This window comes from Bufo gargarizans, chromosome 4 (assembly GCF_014858855.1).
Source record: "Bufo gargarizans isolate SCDJY-AF-19 chromosome 4, ASM1485885v1, whole genome shotgun sequence".
In the NCBI taxonomy this organism is placed as follows: Eukaryota; Metazoa; Chordata; class Amphibia; order Anura; family Bufonidae; genus Bufo; species Bufo gargarizans.
The window spans coordinates 248019297-248036238 of record NC_058083.1 but is presented as its reverse complement, the minus strand read 5'-3'; the positions used below and the strand labels follow the sequence as shown (position 1 = coordinate 248036238).

The following is a 16942-nucleotide window of genomic DNA, read 5'->3' as shown; positions in this document are numbered from 1 at the left end:
TGAAACGAATCATTACCTGAACACTGAAGCTGAGACAGAATTTGCGCTCCTTCAAACTGATGACTTGTCATTTTCAAATTGGGCTTGATACAACGGATGAAGCTGGATCCCTGTGGGAAATCCGGTAGATAATGTTGTATAACTACACCGTGATTTTATGGCCGCAGCAAGCAATAAACAAAGTGAGAACTGGGTCATCACACTGCAAAATGAAAAGTCACCAAAACCAAAAGTGATTACTAAACTGCTTAGCATAGTGCAGTAATGTAGGTCTTCAGCTTTCTTCTCCGCTCCCAATGATAATGATCTTCGGAGCGCCGGTTCAGAGATAGGAGAGATACAAGACCATTGTACTAATGCATACTGGTACCACAAAGAGTGAATGGATGTCCTTCACATTCTAATGTCTTTATTGATCATCCCACTTGGCAAAGAGTTACCAATGTAAGAAGATGGCACATGTCCTTGGACAGAATACAAGGGGTCACTCACACTTTGAATATTATATAACTCTAAAACTTTTCTCTGGATGCTTTGGTATGGTAGGAAAAAAGAAGCTATGTTTCTTCAAAGCTTGATTCAAGAAAATCCTCTGTAGAGGATGGAAAAAGCATGAAAGCCGGGATGTTTTTGTATTTAGTAAGTGGGAAATGATTATTGAACTGGATTTATTGAACTGCGATGAAAGCATTTAAGCATCGCTCTTGCTGAAAAGTAATCCCTACTATGCCAGTATCCTGCAGCTTATAGCGTCCCCCATACATTTCAGGACTTCAAGTGTTTGCTTACTACATGGTGTGCCAACACAAGAGCTTTTAAAGGGGTTCTCCAGGCTTTTAATATTGATGACCTAACCTCAGGATAGTTCATCAATATCAGCTCGACGGGGATCCGGCACCCCCGACGATCAGCTGTATGAAGGGAATGCCCGCGCGGTGCGCACATGCCCTCTCCCTTCTCTTTTCCTGCTTGCCACAGACATAGCAGCAGCGAGCAGGAAGAGAGACAGGACATGTGCAGGACGATCATACAGCTGATCGGCTGGGGTGGCAGACCCCGGCTGATCTGAGGATAGGTCATCAATATTAAGAGCCCGGAGAACCCCTTTAAGGCTGATATCCCTTCTGAAGCCCCCTACATCTCTGTACATGACAATACATCTGTGCTATGTGAAGGGTGTATATATGATGCCATTCACTTAATCTGACCTTAAAGAGGACCTGTAATGTCTTCTCACATGTCCGCTTTAGTGACTACTTCCAATAACTAAATTATTCTTTCTAGAAGCTATGAACAAATTGCAAAAAGTTTGCAATGAAGGTCTCGATGGGTGTTACCAGTTGGGGGATGTCCGTGCACTGGTGGCTCTCATTGGATGTCACTGTGCAGGGACACACCCCCTACTGGTAACACCCATCTGGACCTTCACTGAAAACTGCTAGCAATTCATTCATAACTTGTAGAAGGAATAACAAAGGAATAGTGTAGCAGAGCCATAAGAATAGATGCTTCAGAATTGCCATTACAAGTGGAACGCAAATAGTTGCTAAAACAGATATATGTGGGATGTCACAGGTCCTCTTTAAATAGGCACCGAGGGCAGCATAGTATAGTGACAGGCACGCTGATGTCAGTGGTTTGTCACTTTTGAGCTGACAGTTTGTAGTTTTATAGTACTGACACGTTGAACCCCACAGCACTGCAAGGGAGATGAGTCAGATGAGACTCTGACTCCCCCCACCTGACCATGACTGGGCCAGTAAGTGTCATCTGACTCATCTCTCTCGCAGAGCTCGCACTCGCTGTGAGGTTCGGCATGTCAGTACTAAAAAAATAAAAAATACTGACTGCTAGCTAAAGAGTGACAGACCGCTGAAACCAGGGGATGTGTACAGGTGACAGATTCTCTTTACGCCTTTCATCCATCCATCCATGAATCACTGCACCAGTTTAAATTAAAGCACAAATACCCAAATTATCGGGGAACATAGGTCCTAAAATGTATATTTTTAAGTAACATTTATTGCTTACATGAAACAAAATGTACATAACTATGCCCCTGAGTTTGTCCTATTCTGTTATTCAAAATCTTAGGCTGTGTTTGGCAGGCTCATCGGATGTGACAGAAAGAATAGTATTGCAAGCAGTGCTATTCTTCGAGTCAAAGTGAAGAACACCAAGATGGAACTCAATGGGGGTCTATTGAGCACTGCTGATAGTCGTTCTACATCAGAATGAGACTACGTACAGATACAGAGAGTGCTGTAGCTTCCATTATAAACCAAAGCCACAATGTTAGTGCGAACTCGGCCGTATCCATCAGTTCTTCCAAACTATAGGCGTGCTTGCTCCTGAAATGCAAATCTACCCTCATTCCCATCCCAACACAATTTCCCACTCAGGAGCAACAATTCCTCTAAAAAATAACTATGGAAATAATAGGATATACATATAAAAAGTAGATTTCATATCTTGAGAGACCATTTTCTTCTGGGAGAGAACCAAATTGTGATCTCTTGTAGAGAAATACTTCTCTGACTTTACTACACAAGTTAAAGCGGTTATCCAGGTTAAGATAATGATGACCTATCCTCAGGATAGGTCATCATTATCACATCGGCAGTGGTCCAAGACCTGCAACCCGCCGATCAGCTGTTTCAGGGAGCTTTGGTGAGCACAGCCGGCTCCGCCAGCTTTCCAAGCTAAGCACCGTACATTGCCTAGTGGCTGTGCTTGGTACTGCAGCTCAGCCCCATTCACTGGCATTTAAGCCGTGTGACAGATGACATCACATGGCCTAGGACAGGGATCAGAAACCTTCAGCACTACAGTTGCTGTGAAACTACAACTACCAGCATGCACACTTTCTTGGCTGTTCTTGTAACTCCCACAAAAGTGAAAGGAGGATTCTGGGAGTTGTAGTTTTAGAACGACTGGAGTGCCGGAGGTTGCTGATCCGTGGCCTAGGAAGAGGCTGCAGAGGGTCACAGTGCGCTGGTCTCTTATAACAGCTGATCAGCGGGAGTCCCAGGTGTCAAACCCCTGCCGATCGGATATTGATGACCTATCCAGAGGATAGGTAATCAATATACATTATCAGCTAGCCCCTTTAACAAATATATGGAGGAATATGGCTTCAACACTCCTCTGCAAATCTCTGCGTAGGCTGATGTCACACTGTACTGCACAGCACACACTTTAAGCTTATCCGGTGGAGCCGCTTATCAGCGTTACTAGTGTATTCATAGAGACATTGCTGGCAGATTATCAAGCTTCTAAAGACATTATCAAATCATGTTAGCAGGGCACAGTAACACTTGGCAGGCGGAAACGTGGTTGTGAGCAGGAAAAGCAAGAAAATGTATAATTTCACCAGCGCAGTAAATGGTGCCATTAGAATATACGGAAAAGAAGACATTTTCTTACCGTGCTTCGAAGTTTTTCAAGTAACAGATTCAGCTGGGTCTGTAAGAAACAGACAAAACACATTACACACAGCACCGGGGGCTGCAGGGGGGTACACGATACACGCATGCAGCACGGTGACAAAGTGCATGCATTAACAGTCCGCAGTGCATCTTTTTTAGATGGCGTTAAACATACGGGTGAGCAGTCAAAAAACGAGATTACAAAAGCTGGCGATAAAGAAACGGTGACGTAGAATGCAGGATGTGCTACTCACTATTTAAGGGCTGAATAGCTGAACTTACAACTATGCTCTGGAAAGAAAGCATAGAATCACTACACAGAAGACAGACACAGATAGGGAGAATTGTAACAATGAAACCCAACGCTCTGGAGGAAACAGGGACATAGCAGTGCTCACAATGTGCCAGGGAAATGGGAATGGCTAAGTCATTAGGATTTGGGGTCCGAACACATCTGCACAGTGTACTGTTACTCTGGAGAGGCAGCTGTAGTACTGGTACAATCGTGGTAAGATCTGATGAAGCAATCCCCATAGATCAGCGTTACAGGGGAAGCGCCGTTTCCTGATGATGCCCATTTATCTTACCATTAGTATCTGACTTGTCACAACACCATATGCTGCCGCGCGCCGCTAAATGTGAGGGACCTATAGTGCTGGCTTCCTGATACATGAATATAATGCCAGGATGACCAATTTGATAGGACAATTATGATCCTTATACAAGAAGAACGAGAAAGCGTATATATGTGCATACTATGGTAGATTTTTTACAAACTGGTGTAAAGTAGAACGGGCTTAGTTGCCCATAGCACCCAATCGAATTCCTCCTTTCATTTTTGACAGCACCTTTGGAAAATGAAAGGTGGAATCTGATTGGTTGCTAAGGGCAACTAGCCAGGTTGATAAATCTTTCCTTTGGTGTCTAAATTATTACAAACACCCATTTAAGGGTATTTTTTGGGAACAATTTTAAATGGTCACCAGCAACCTGTATTGGAATGTGAGCACCACCTCTGTGCAGACTCAATGCTCTAGCAGACCTGATTTGTCACGGGCAGGCACTCGTTTGAATGGCCAGCATGTAAATTAACACAAATGTATGGACAGATGTGGTGTCCCCAGCAATGACCGCTGATCTCCTGGTGTTACCAGGAAGTTAAATCAGACACAATCAAATGATCGCTGGGCAGCTTCTGTTTATAAAGGTGTGCAGTTCTTCTCTTGAAGGACCATTATTCGACTTGCCTTCCATTGTTGGGACAGGAATTATCCATCTAACAGCTACAAGTTCCATCCATACAAGCTATCAATGAAGATGCTTTTTCTGTAACCCCATCACCCAGAGGTTCCTGCTTGCCTACTACATACCTTCAAGTAGAAAAAAAATAAAACCAGGTTACAGGAACTTCTCATTCTTCGAGACGCAGTGATAAAAATCTGCCACCGAGAAAGGCTTGCAAATGAATACAAGGGGATCATCTGTGCAAGCTGCTGCATAGAGTCCTAGTAAATTGGTAGCCTACTGGAGTTCACCGGATCCAGCCTAGACAGATACTGTCGTACACCACTGCACTGCATTTTCTACAATGAGAACTGGCTGGTCAATGGCATGAGTGGCAGGTTTCAACCAGATAAAAATGGTGCAAGCACCAGTTTTTGTTTGGCTGAAACCAGGCACTCGTGCCAGAAACTATCCGGATCCCCGCCAGATCCCATTATAGAAAATGGGGTCTGGCAGTAAAGTCGGATCTGGTGAACTCTTACAAGCTGTTCCTCTCCCGGAACAGTTAAACACAGATGTGAAACTAGGCTAACAACTAGCTCTGAGCATTGAGATTGCCCAACTAGAGACAAAGTACGTCAAGTATATCAAATGTTGAGAGGTGAAGAAAAGAGGTGATGTGGTTCCGGCAACAGCTTATTTTTGGTAAAGAAGATATGTACAAGAGATAAAAGAAAAATTATTTTATTTTTCTTAATTCACCTAGAGAACTGAACACAGCTACACTTAGCATCACAGAGCTACTGGAACCATTTTCATAGGACTTCTGATGCAATAAATACTGGGAGCAACCCTTAGAAAACACAACAGTCATATCATACCTTGAATTTGTTCCCCACACTAATGAAACCGAGTTTTCCCGTCTTCTGCTTTGAATCCTTGTGATTATTGGCAGATTCAAACAGTTCCCGTACAAATTTATCTTTGGACTCGCAAATGAGGGACTCCAGTGACATGTGCAGTGCATCATTATTCTTCTCCACAAATTGTCTCTAAAGGGAAATGAGAACATATTTAAACAAGTGACCTTCAGCCTATAGTTCAATCCAAGATACTACAAGATGCCATCAAAATGTATATACATGATGTATAGCCATACATAATGCCTCTAGTGCAGTGAAGCGACATATGAGCACGGTCACACCAATTAAGTTATACAAGGAGTATAAGGAACAGCTTTACTACTACCTGGTTCAGACATGGAAATTATTCATTTTATTTGGATTATAGTAAGCAATGGAATGAGAGATAAATATATTTAAACACATATACACCAATCAGCCATAACTTTGAAACCACCTGCCTAATATTGTATAGGTACCCTTGTGTTGCAAACACTTTTCTGACTCGAAGAGGTATGGATTCCAGAAAACCTCTAAAGATGTTCTGTGGTATCTGACCCCAAGATATTAGCAGCAGATCCTTTAATGGGGTTGTATGGGTTCAGAACTGAAACCCGGACATATCCCTATTTTCACCCAGGCAGCCCCCCTGACTTGAGCATCGGAGCAGTTCATGCTCCGATGCTCTCCTTTGCGCTAAATAGCGCTGGGCAAAGGCATTTTCTGGAATTCTGGTGCCAAACTGGGCTCTCCTTAGGGCTGCCAGGCGGAGGCCTATAAAACGGCTAGGGCAGCGCTAAAGCCCGCCCATCAGAGTCGGTGACGTCACAGAACACACTGCTGGGCGGAAGCCTCCGCCCGGCAGTGTGTTATTGTAAATAAAAGATTGCTTGCCCTGCGCGATCCAGCGCAGTGCAAAGGAGAGCATCAGAGCATGAAATGCTCTGTTGCCAACATCAGGGGGGCTGCCTGGGTGAAATTATAGGTATGTCCGGGTTCAGCTCTGAACCCGGAAAACCCCTTTAAGTTGTGAGGTGGGGCAATAGTATGGATTGGACTTACTCTTCCAGCACATCGTACAGATGCTCAATCATATTGAGATCTGGAGAACAATAGGGCTGCACGATATGGGAATTTTGTGCGATTGCGATTAGGGCCCTAAAAATTGCGATAACGATATGTGATGCAATATTTTAAGGGAATTGTGCTAGAGGTCTATTTGCTTGGACTTTCCCATATGAGCCGCTGACGCGGCTGGGTATGACATAGTTATGGGGTAATCTGTGGAGGACGCGCTGTTATGTGGGGGGAGATCTGTGGAGGACGCGCTGTTATGTGGGGGGGGGGATCTGTGGAGGACGCGCTGTTATGTGGGGGGGGATCTGTGGAGGACGCGCTGTTATGTGGGGGGGGATCTGTGGAGGACGCGCTGTTATGTGGGGGGGGATCTGTGGAGGACGCGCTGTTATGTGGGGGGGGATCTGTGGAGGACGCGCTGTTATGTGGGGGGGGATCTGTGGAGGACGCGCTGTTATGTGGGGGGGGATCTGTGGAGGACGCGCTGTTATGTGGGGGGGGATCTGTGGAGGACGCGCTGTTATGTGGGGGGGGGTCTGTGGAGGACGCGCTGTTATGTGGGGGGGGTCTGTGGAGGACGCGCTGTTATGTGGGGGGGGATCTGTGGAGGACGCGCTGTTATGTGGGGGGGGATCTGTGGAGGACGCGCTGTTATGTGGGGGGGATCTGTGGAGGACGCGCTGTTATGTGGGGGGGGATCTGTGGAGGACGCGCTGTTATGTGGGGGGGGGATCTGTGGAGGACGCGCTGTTATGTGGGGGGGGGATCTGTGGAGGACGCGCTGTTATGTGGGGGGGGATCTGTGGAGGACGCGCTGTTATGTGGGGGGGGATCTGTGGAGGACGCGCTGTTATGTGGGGGGGGATCTGTGGAGGACGCTGTTATTGGGGGGGGATCTGTGGAGGACGCTGTTATTGGGGGGGGATCTGTGGAGGACGCTGTTATTGGGGGGGATCTGTGGAGGACGCTGTTATTGGGGGGGGATCTGTGGAGGACGCTGTTATTGGGGGGGGATCTGTGGAGGACGCTGTTATTGGGGGGGGGATCTGTGGAGGACGCTGTTATTGGGGGGGGATCTGTGGAGGACGCTGTTATTGGGGGGGGATCTGTGGAGGACGCTGTTATTGGGGGGGATCTGTGGAGGACGCTGTTATTGGGGGGGGATCTGTGGAGGACGCTGTTATTGGGGGGGGATCTGTGGAGGACGCTGTTATTGGGGGGGGATCTGTGGAGGACGCTGTTATTGGGGGGGGATCTGTGGAGGACGCTGTTATTGGGGGGGGATCTGTGGAGGACGCTGTTATTGGGGGGGGATCTGTGGAGGACGCTGTTATTGGGGGGGATCTGTGGAGGACGCTGTTATTGGGGGGGATCTGTGGAGGACGCTGTTATTGGGGGGGGATCTGTGGAGGACGCTGTTATTGGGGGGGATCTGTGGAGGACGCTGTTATTGGGGGGGATCTGTGGAGGACGCTGTTATTGGGGGGGGATCTGTGGAGGACGCTGTTATTGGGGGGGGATCTGTGGAGGACGCTGTTATTGGGGGGGGATCTGTGGAGGACGCTGTTATTGGGGGGGGATCTGTGGAGCACGCTGTTATTGGGGGGGGATCTGTGGAGCACGCTGTTATTGGGGGGGGATCTGTGGAGCACGCTGTTATTGGGGGGGGATCTGTGGAGCACGCTGTTATTGGGGGGGGATCTGTGGAGCACGCTGTTATTGGGGGGGGATCTGTGGAGCACGCTGTTATTGGGGGGGGATCTGTGGAGCACGCTGTTATTGGGGGGGGATCTGTGGAGCACGCTGTTATTGGGGGGATCTGTGGAGCACACTTATGGGGGATCTGTGGAGCACACTTATGGGGGATCTGTGGAGCACACTTATGGGGGATCTGTGGAGCACACTTATGGGGGATCTGTGGAGCACACTTATGGGGGATCTGTGGAGCACACTTATGGGGGATCTGTGGAGCACACTTATGGGGGATCTGTGGAGCACACTTATGGGGGATCTGTGGAGCACACTTATGGGGGATCTGTGGAGCACACTTATGGGGGATCTGTGGAGCACACTTATGGGGGATCTGTGGAGCACACTTATGGGGGATCTGTGGAGCACACTTATGGGGGATCTGTGGAGCACACTTATGGGGGATCTGTGGAGCACACTTATGGGGGATCTGTGGAGCACACTTATGGGGGATCTGTGGAGCACACTTATGGGGGATCTGTGGAGCACACTTATGGGGGATCTGTGGAGCACACTTATGGGGGATCTGTGGAGCACACTTATGGGGGATCTGTGGAGCACACTTATGGGGGATCTGTGGAGCACACTTATGGGGGATCTGTGGAGCACACTTATGGGGGATCTGTGGAGCACACTTATGGGGGATCTGTGGAGCACACTTATGGGGGATCTGTGGAGCACACTTATGGGGGATCTGTGGAGCACACTTATGGGGGATCTGTGGAGCACACTTATGGGGGATCTGTGGAGCACACTTATGGGGGATCTGTGGAGCACACTTATGGGGGATCTGTGGAGCACACTTATGGGGGATCTGTGGAGCACACTTATGGGGGATCTGTGGAGCACACTTATGGGGGATCTGTGGAGCACACTTATGGGGGATCTGTGGAGCACACTTATGGGGGATCTGTGGAGCACACTTATGGGGGATCTGTGGAGCACACTTATGGGGGATCTGTGGAGCACACTTATGGGGGATCTGTGGAGGACACTTATGGGGGATCTGTGGAGCACACTTATGGGGGATCTGTGGAGCACACTTATGGGGGATCTGTGGAGGACACTTATGGGGGATCTGTGGAGGACACTTATGGGGGATCTGTGGAGGACACTTATGGGGGATCTGTGGAGGACACTTATGGGGGATCTGTGGAGGACACTTATGGGGGATCTGTGGAGGACACTTATGGGGGATCTGTGGAGGACACTTATGGGGGATCTGTGGAGGACACTTATGGGGGATCTGTGGAGGACACTTATGGGGGATCTGTGGAGGACACTTATGGGGGATCTGTGGAGGACACTTATGGGGGATCTGTGGAGGACACTTATGGGGGATCTGTGGAGGACACTGTTATAGGGGATGTGTGCTATGACACATAGGCTTAATCGTAGTGAGACCTCAGCACACGTTTAGTTAAATGGCTTTTGTGGGTGCTCGTCTCCTGATAGCCTCCTTCCACCCGCGGAGTGAAATAGTAGCTTTCAAATAAGTTTTTCAGAGACAGCACACCAATGTAGCTTTATATGCACGCCGTGGAAACACGCAGACCGGCAATCCAGCTTGACAAAGGGCACCAAATGGGCCCGAAATGTTGCACATAGCAATAAATGTCATAAGAATAAATTGAGAATATACCACTAGTAAATAAAGGTTGAATATAAAGCTACATTGGTGTGCTGTCTCTGAAAAACTTATTTGAAAGCTGCTATGACACATAGGGCCATGAGGGGGGCCAGCATAAGACACACATATAGCATGTTATGCTGGTCCCCCTCATGGCCCTATATGTCCCCTCATGTGTCCTAAACTGCGCACATAACTGGCTTTGTGTGTAAAGTATTTTACTACTGTGTAAAACAAGCTCTCTCCTATTGATAAAATGACCAGCCTCTGTAGTTTGTACTCACGGTCACAGTACTATGAATGCACTGCAGCAAGCGGCAGCAAGCTGGCCGGCCGGCGCGTGACTGACGTCACTTAGTAATGCTCCTCCCACTTCAGGAAGCAGGAGCGTTACTAAGTGTCAGTCACGCGCCGGCCGGCCCGCTCGCTGCAGTGCATTCATCGTAATAGTGAGTACAGAGGCTGGCCATTTCATCAATAGGAGTCGGAGAGAGCTTGTTTCACACAGTAGTAAAATACTTTACACAAAAAGCCAGTTATGTGCGCGGGGCCCCTTCATATATAATCGCGGCATTTTCGGGTCGGCCAAATCGCCATATTGCATTTGACGATTATCGTGATTTGATTATTTTTTCGATATATTGTGGAGCCCTAAAGGCCAACACCTTGAACAATTTTTCCACTGTGACAGGGTGCATTATCCTGCTGAGAGAGGCCCACTGCCAATAGGTAATAACATTACCATGGAAGTGTGTACTTGGTATGCACCAATGTTTAGGTAGGTAGTATGTTCATAAGAAATATGAACATGAATTCCAGGACTCAAGGTTTTCCAGCAGAACATTGCCCAAAGTATCACAATGCCTGCATTGACTTGTCTTCTTCCCATACTATATATTGGTAGCATGGAAGCAATGTCTACATGATGCAAAAGAAAACAAGTCATCAGACCAGGCTACTCCCGTCCATTGCTCCACTGTCCAGTTCTGATGCTTACATGCCCATTGTAAGCACTTTTGGAGGGGGATGGGGATCAGTATGGGTTCTCTGATTGGTCTGTTGCTATGAAGTCCCAAACACAGACAGCTGTAATGCACTTTGTGTTTAAACACCTTTCTGTAATAGCCAGAATTTACATTTTCAGCAAATATGATACAGTAGCTCTTTTGTGGGATTAGACTAGACTTTGCTACCTGCATGCATCAACGAGCCTTGAACACCGACAAACCTGTCATGAGATTATAACTTGTCCTTCCTTGGATCACATTTGGAAAGTTCTAACCACAGCAAACTAGGCACAACATTTGCTGTTTTGGAGATGCTCTGACCCAGCTGCCTAGCCATTACAATTTAGCGCAAAGTTCCTCAGATCCTTACACTCATCTATTTTTCCTCCTTCCAGCACATCAACTTCAAAAACGGACTGTTCACTTGCTTTTACCAAGACATGCTATTTCATTCATTTTGTTTGTTCTTTAATAAGTCAGTCCTTGAATGAATAGATTTGCTTGATCTGTGTATATTAAAGGGGTTTTCCAATAATTAGATATTGATGGCCTACACTCTGAGTAGGTCATCAATATCAGATCGATGGGGATTAAACACCCTGAACCCCCATCGATCAGCTATTAAGATCAGATGTCAAACTATATAGTTGACAGAACTGGAAGCACAAAGTTGAAGTCAATGGAAGCTGAACTGCAGTACTCCGGCATCAGAAACTACAGATGCCCAAAACAGCTGATTAGTGGTGGACCTGGGTGTTGGACCTCCGTCAATTTGATACAGATGACTTATCCTGAGGATAGGTGATCAATACCAGGGTGGTGGTGGGGGAGGGGTCAGAGTCCTGGCACTCCTGCCAATCAGTGGTTTGAAGAGGCTGCAGTGCACTAGTGAGTGCTTCGACTTCTTCATAAGTCAGTGACGTCATGTTAATTGGTGACATGGCCTGGACAGCAATACCAAGCACAGCCGCTATACAGTGTACAGTGCCGTACTTGTTTTTATGTGAGGAGGTCACACTGCTTAATGGTGCGCCATGGCCTCTTCAAACAGCTGATTGCAAGGGGGGACAGGTAATGGACCCCCACCGATCAGATATTTATAACTTATCCTGAGAATAGGCCATGAATATTGTGCTCCTGGAAACACCCTTTAAATATAGAAATTAAAATACAGTGAAGCCTCTGATGTGGTAATCCAAACCTGTTGTGAAATATGGACTTCTAGAAGGGTGGTCCTCTTAAAGAGGGCCAATATACATAGGATATGAGGGCATGAAAAATCTGGTCTAAATCCAAGGTGGACTTCTTTGCCGTTGTTTTTAGATCATGGCACACACCCTGTAGTTGAAAGTTTGGGATACAGATACTTGAAGCCTCAAACACATATGGGGCGCCACTATTAATATATTTTGAGCTTAGATAAGTCAGTCCTTGAGGGCATGACTATGCCGATTTCCATGCAGAACATTCAGGATGGAGAACATTTTACAATATCAGTCTATTAGAAGAGCCATTAGAAAGCTGGTTATACTATGGGGACAAGAAGGAATAAGAGCGCTATGGCAATTGTTCTCTGAATACTTTGAAAGATATTATCAAGTAGCAATGGAATCATGTTTGCACTAGGCTTTTTGCTATTTAGATTTGAAAATGTGCAATCTGAATGAGGAACACATAATAAACAATTCTTACAATATACTGGTGGTAGATGAAAGGTTCATTAGGTTGCAAAAAACTGAGTTACAATTATGTTCTTTGCTGTCATTCTCGTTGCAGGGTGCGATTCCTTCAACTATGACAATATTTCTTATGACTGCTGTACGTGCTCCTCTGCAAGGCACAGAGTTTCTGTCTGGAATCATTCAGGTCTGAGACGTGACAAGCATGCTGCCTGCTTAGGTTCATGTCCCGACCCTATTCTCCAGTAGATTATATGCTGAACCTGGTTCCTATACCAAGCATCACAGTTTTACATCTGCACTTCAAACAGAAGTTCAAAACAGGGGAGGAGGTAAAGGGGGTTGGAGAAGAAAGGCAAGCAAAGACTACCTAATATTCCACTTATATTTGGATTTAAGAGATAAGTGCAGACTTGAAATAAGTAAATGTGACCCATTTGTGACATGCTGTTTTCATTGAACATGATCACTTTGGTGTTCATCATTATACTACATTCAGAGGGCCCTCAAATTTGATCCATGAAGATAAGCATTTACTATTTACTGAAGCCCTCCATATTATTATTGTCTTTGAATACCTGTGAACGGCATCTAAAAAATAGGGGATCACCAATACACAGTTGTCTAATCTTAAGATAAAAAAAATTCAGGTAATGAAATCAGCATTTTGCTAAGGTCTTATCAGGGAGGATGCTGACAGCAAAGGGTCCTCATGCACGAAGTGTGCCAGACTCATTGCCTTCAATGGAAAAGCTAGACAAAGGAAAACATACATAGACGAACATGGTGCACACATGCTGCACACATGCTGCACAAATACAATAAACAAGCCACTCACACACAGGACACTACATATATAAAACACATTGTGTGCTCACACATGACCATGGCGCATACACCTCAGTTACACAAAGGAAACATGCCACATACATGACACTCACAGATAGGACACCTGGCACACACACTGCTCACATGTAGGACACCTGGCACACACACTGCTCACATACAGGACACCTGGCACACACACTGCTCACATGGAGGACACCTGGCACACACACTGCTCACATATAGGACACCTGGCACACACACTGCTCACAGATAGGACACCTGGCACACACACTGCTCACAGATAGGACACCTGGCACACACACTGCTCACAGATAGGACACCTGGCACACACACTGCTCACAGATAGGACACCTGGCACACACACTGCTCACAGATAGGACACCTGGCACACACACTGCTCACAGATAGGACACCTGGCACACTGCTCACATATAGGACACCTGGCACACACACTGCTCACATGTAGGACACCTGGCACACACACTGCTCACATGTAGGACACATAGTGCGTGCACACACATAAACCATTCACACATACTGTAGGAAACAAGGCGATTGCACACACTCGCATATAGCACACTCACACATTGAATACACAATGTACACATACCACTCACACATAGGACACATGCCGCACACACTCAACTTAAGGTATATGATATTGGACATGGAGCTTGCATACATTCTTCAATCATTATAGGGGGAAAATTTAATCTGGCTGCAGAATAGGGGTAAAAATCTCATAAGCGCTAACCTGTTAAATCCAATGTCACCCAAGTATCAATGATCCTGATGATCTCTGTTTACATGGCAGCAGCGATGACATGATTGTTACAACACGTGACCGCTGCAGCCAATCACTGACCACAATGAACACGTCATCCATACTGGTATCACCGCCGTAGCCAGTGATGTCATTGCTTCCGCCATATAAATACAGACTGGAGGAGGACCACAGGAGCATTGAGGCTGGAGTGCAAGAGGATTTAATAGGTGGGCAATGTCTATTTTGTTAGTTTAATACTGCAGCCATTTTGTTGCGCCTGGACAACCTCTTTAAACAATGTCCCTAACACAAGTCCCTGCACATCTATCCTCAATTTGAAAGCATAAAAAATACTTGAATACAGGTTCTGATTTAGTAACTTGAAGTTAAGGTGAAACTGGCTGGCCCAACCAACTATCTAATGTGTAGGGGGCCCCGCAACTCTCTCACAACAGATGCCAAGGGGTGGAAGAACTGGTTATGATAAATCTAATTCCCAAACCTTTGTGAGGAGCAAATGGGAGTCCATTAGCCTACAACTTCAGCCGTACCTTGGTGGCAAATATTTTGCTTCCACCCCCCTCCCAACAGGACCAAGAGGTTCAATAAAACGTTGAATGTAATAACATGAAGGTTCCAGCTGTAGGTCCACACCAGCAAGTTTGACCAGCTAAACACCGATCCTGTACATCCATACCATCATGACTACATATTTACTAACTACATACATGATTAATATCCTGAAGAACTAACACACGCAGGTAAGAAAAAATAATAATAAGCACAAAATACATCTTACTGTTTCATAGCACACAGCTCCTGCAAAATGACGGATGATGAAGCCCTCATCATCTCGGATATTTCGATGGACAGTTAGTTTAGATTTTCTGGGGATCTGCAATAAAAAGGAATAAATTGAATTGGGTCATTTTATTTCATCACATCCATGATGTAGACATTTGTAACTTTATGCTCATGAATTGTATGTGACACAGTGTTGCTACCTGCATGCGCAAATCATAAAAAATGAAAGACTGCTGATAGATGGTATCAGCTCAAGCATTCATCTCTGGCAAAACAACAAAGCACTGATGCATATTTATCAGTCTGCTGAGCCAGGCCTAAAACGCATCTTTATGGTCAGGGAAAAATGTGTGCCAGGCAGATATTAACATGACGAGAGTACAATTTCTCACTGTCTAGACTCTGGTTAGAATCACCTGTGCTTTTCCTGAACGTGCTTCCCGAGAAGACTTCATTAGTAAGAGAGCAGCGTCTTAGGCTGCAGCCATAAAATGATTCTTTATTGATGCTGAAAATCAAGGATGTCGTGTGTTTTGCATACATAAAATGGTAACACAACAATGTCCGCTCACCATGTTGGCGGATCATACAGTATAGTGCTTAAATCTCTAGATGAGGCCCACGGGAGGCGTAAAAAGTAAATCTATATATAACAGTTTATCATAAACACAGGAACTGGAACATTTTAAGGACAAACCGCACACAATTAAATTACCAAATAGTCAGAGCCGCTCACCCACGCACAAAACTTTTCAGATTTATGAGCACAGCTTGGCTTTCCTATACAAAGAATGTGAATTTCCGGTAAAATCATTCGTCTGGCTGCTCCCTGAAGCTAAGTAGCAACGATTAAATATGGATTGAACAGGTAAGTGCAGGAAAGGTGAATGTAGGGGCATATTGCTTGTATACCACCCAAAAAATTAAAAAAGAAACTAAAAGCTGTAAACATAAAAGGTAATTTGAATATTTGTGCAGATCACTGTCTGATCATTTTAATGATGTTCACATTTTAACACAGTGTATGGAAAAGTACTAGAGGGGGTGTATATCTTACTAGACTGCTGAGATGGGTGAGGTTAAAAAAAATCCAGAAAGCAGGTTTGCTTTAGCAATGGAAGATTGCTGAGGCAGTCTTTTTCAAAGTTGTGTTTGGACTGGATTTTTTTCAGAACGGTAAGTAGGTTGGTAGGAGGACCAGCCATTCCACCTCACTCCAGTACTACTTTTTCCCTAGCCTAAGGTAATCCCAGGTATAGCTACCGGGATAATTACTGGGGAGAATAAACACCAGCATAAATGCTCATTCTGGGTCAGAGAGAATGGGAAGCTAGATGACCTGATGGCTGTGTGAGTTTAATCTCCTGTTATCCATTGCTAAACAAAGTGAGGAGAACCTTGTTTAGTTAGTGCCCAGACGGGCACGGAATTTATTTAGCTTTTTGTGACAGTTTAACTTGTGTTCGAGGAAAAATAAACGTTATTTTGGACTTTTAAACCTGCTGTCTTCAGTGAAGTCTGTCATTGCCGACCCTACCACACATACAGATCCTGAAAACATGTATTGGGTACCCAAAGATTTCCCAGTTGAGGCACCCTAGTTCAAGGTGCCATTACGAAATGTGGATACAGGGACGACAGGGTCACATTAGGTCCTCTGTCTACCACTGGCTTAGCAAACATAGAGAATGCTTTCCACCATCACCTTCAGCCCCACAAGCCTATTGTGCCCTGACATCTGGGTTACAAATGCAATCTGATAGTCAGAAGAATTCCAAACCTGCTAGATTTTAACATGACCACATTCACTATTAATGTGTGACTTTG

At 45.7% G+C, this 16942-nt stretch overlaps 1 protein-coding gene across 5 annotated transcripts in view; it reads right to left on the bottom strand.

The window, feature by feature from the left end:
* Positions 1 to 16942, bottom strand: part of MYO6 (myosin VI) — a 254132-nt gene that overhangs the window by 84955 nt on the left and 152235 nt on the right. For all 5 annotated transcript variants that reach the window (XM_044290290.1, XM_044290291.1, XM_044290292.1 and 2 more), the window contains exons 17-20: positions 15111 to 15206; positions 5534 to 5704; positions 3427 to 3465; positions 17 to 110 (exon numbers count right to left, since the gene is read on the bottom strand). In XM_044290290.1, coding sequence (XP_044146225.1) covers positions 17 to 110; positions 3427 to 3465; positions 5534 to 5704; positions 15111 to 15206 — 400 coding nt within the window. The remainder of the gene's footprint in view (positions 1 to 16; positions 111 to 3426; positions 3466 to 5533; positions 5705 to 15110; positions 15207 to 16942) is intronic.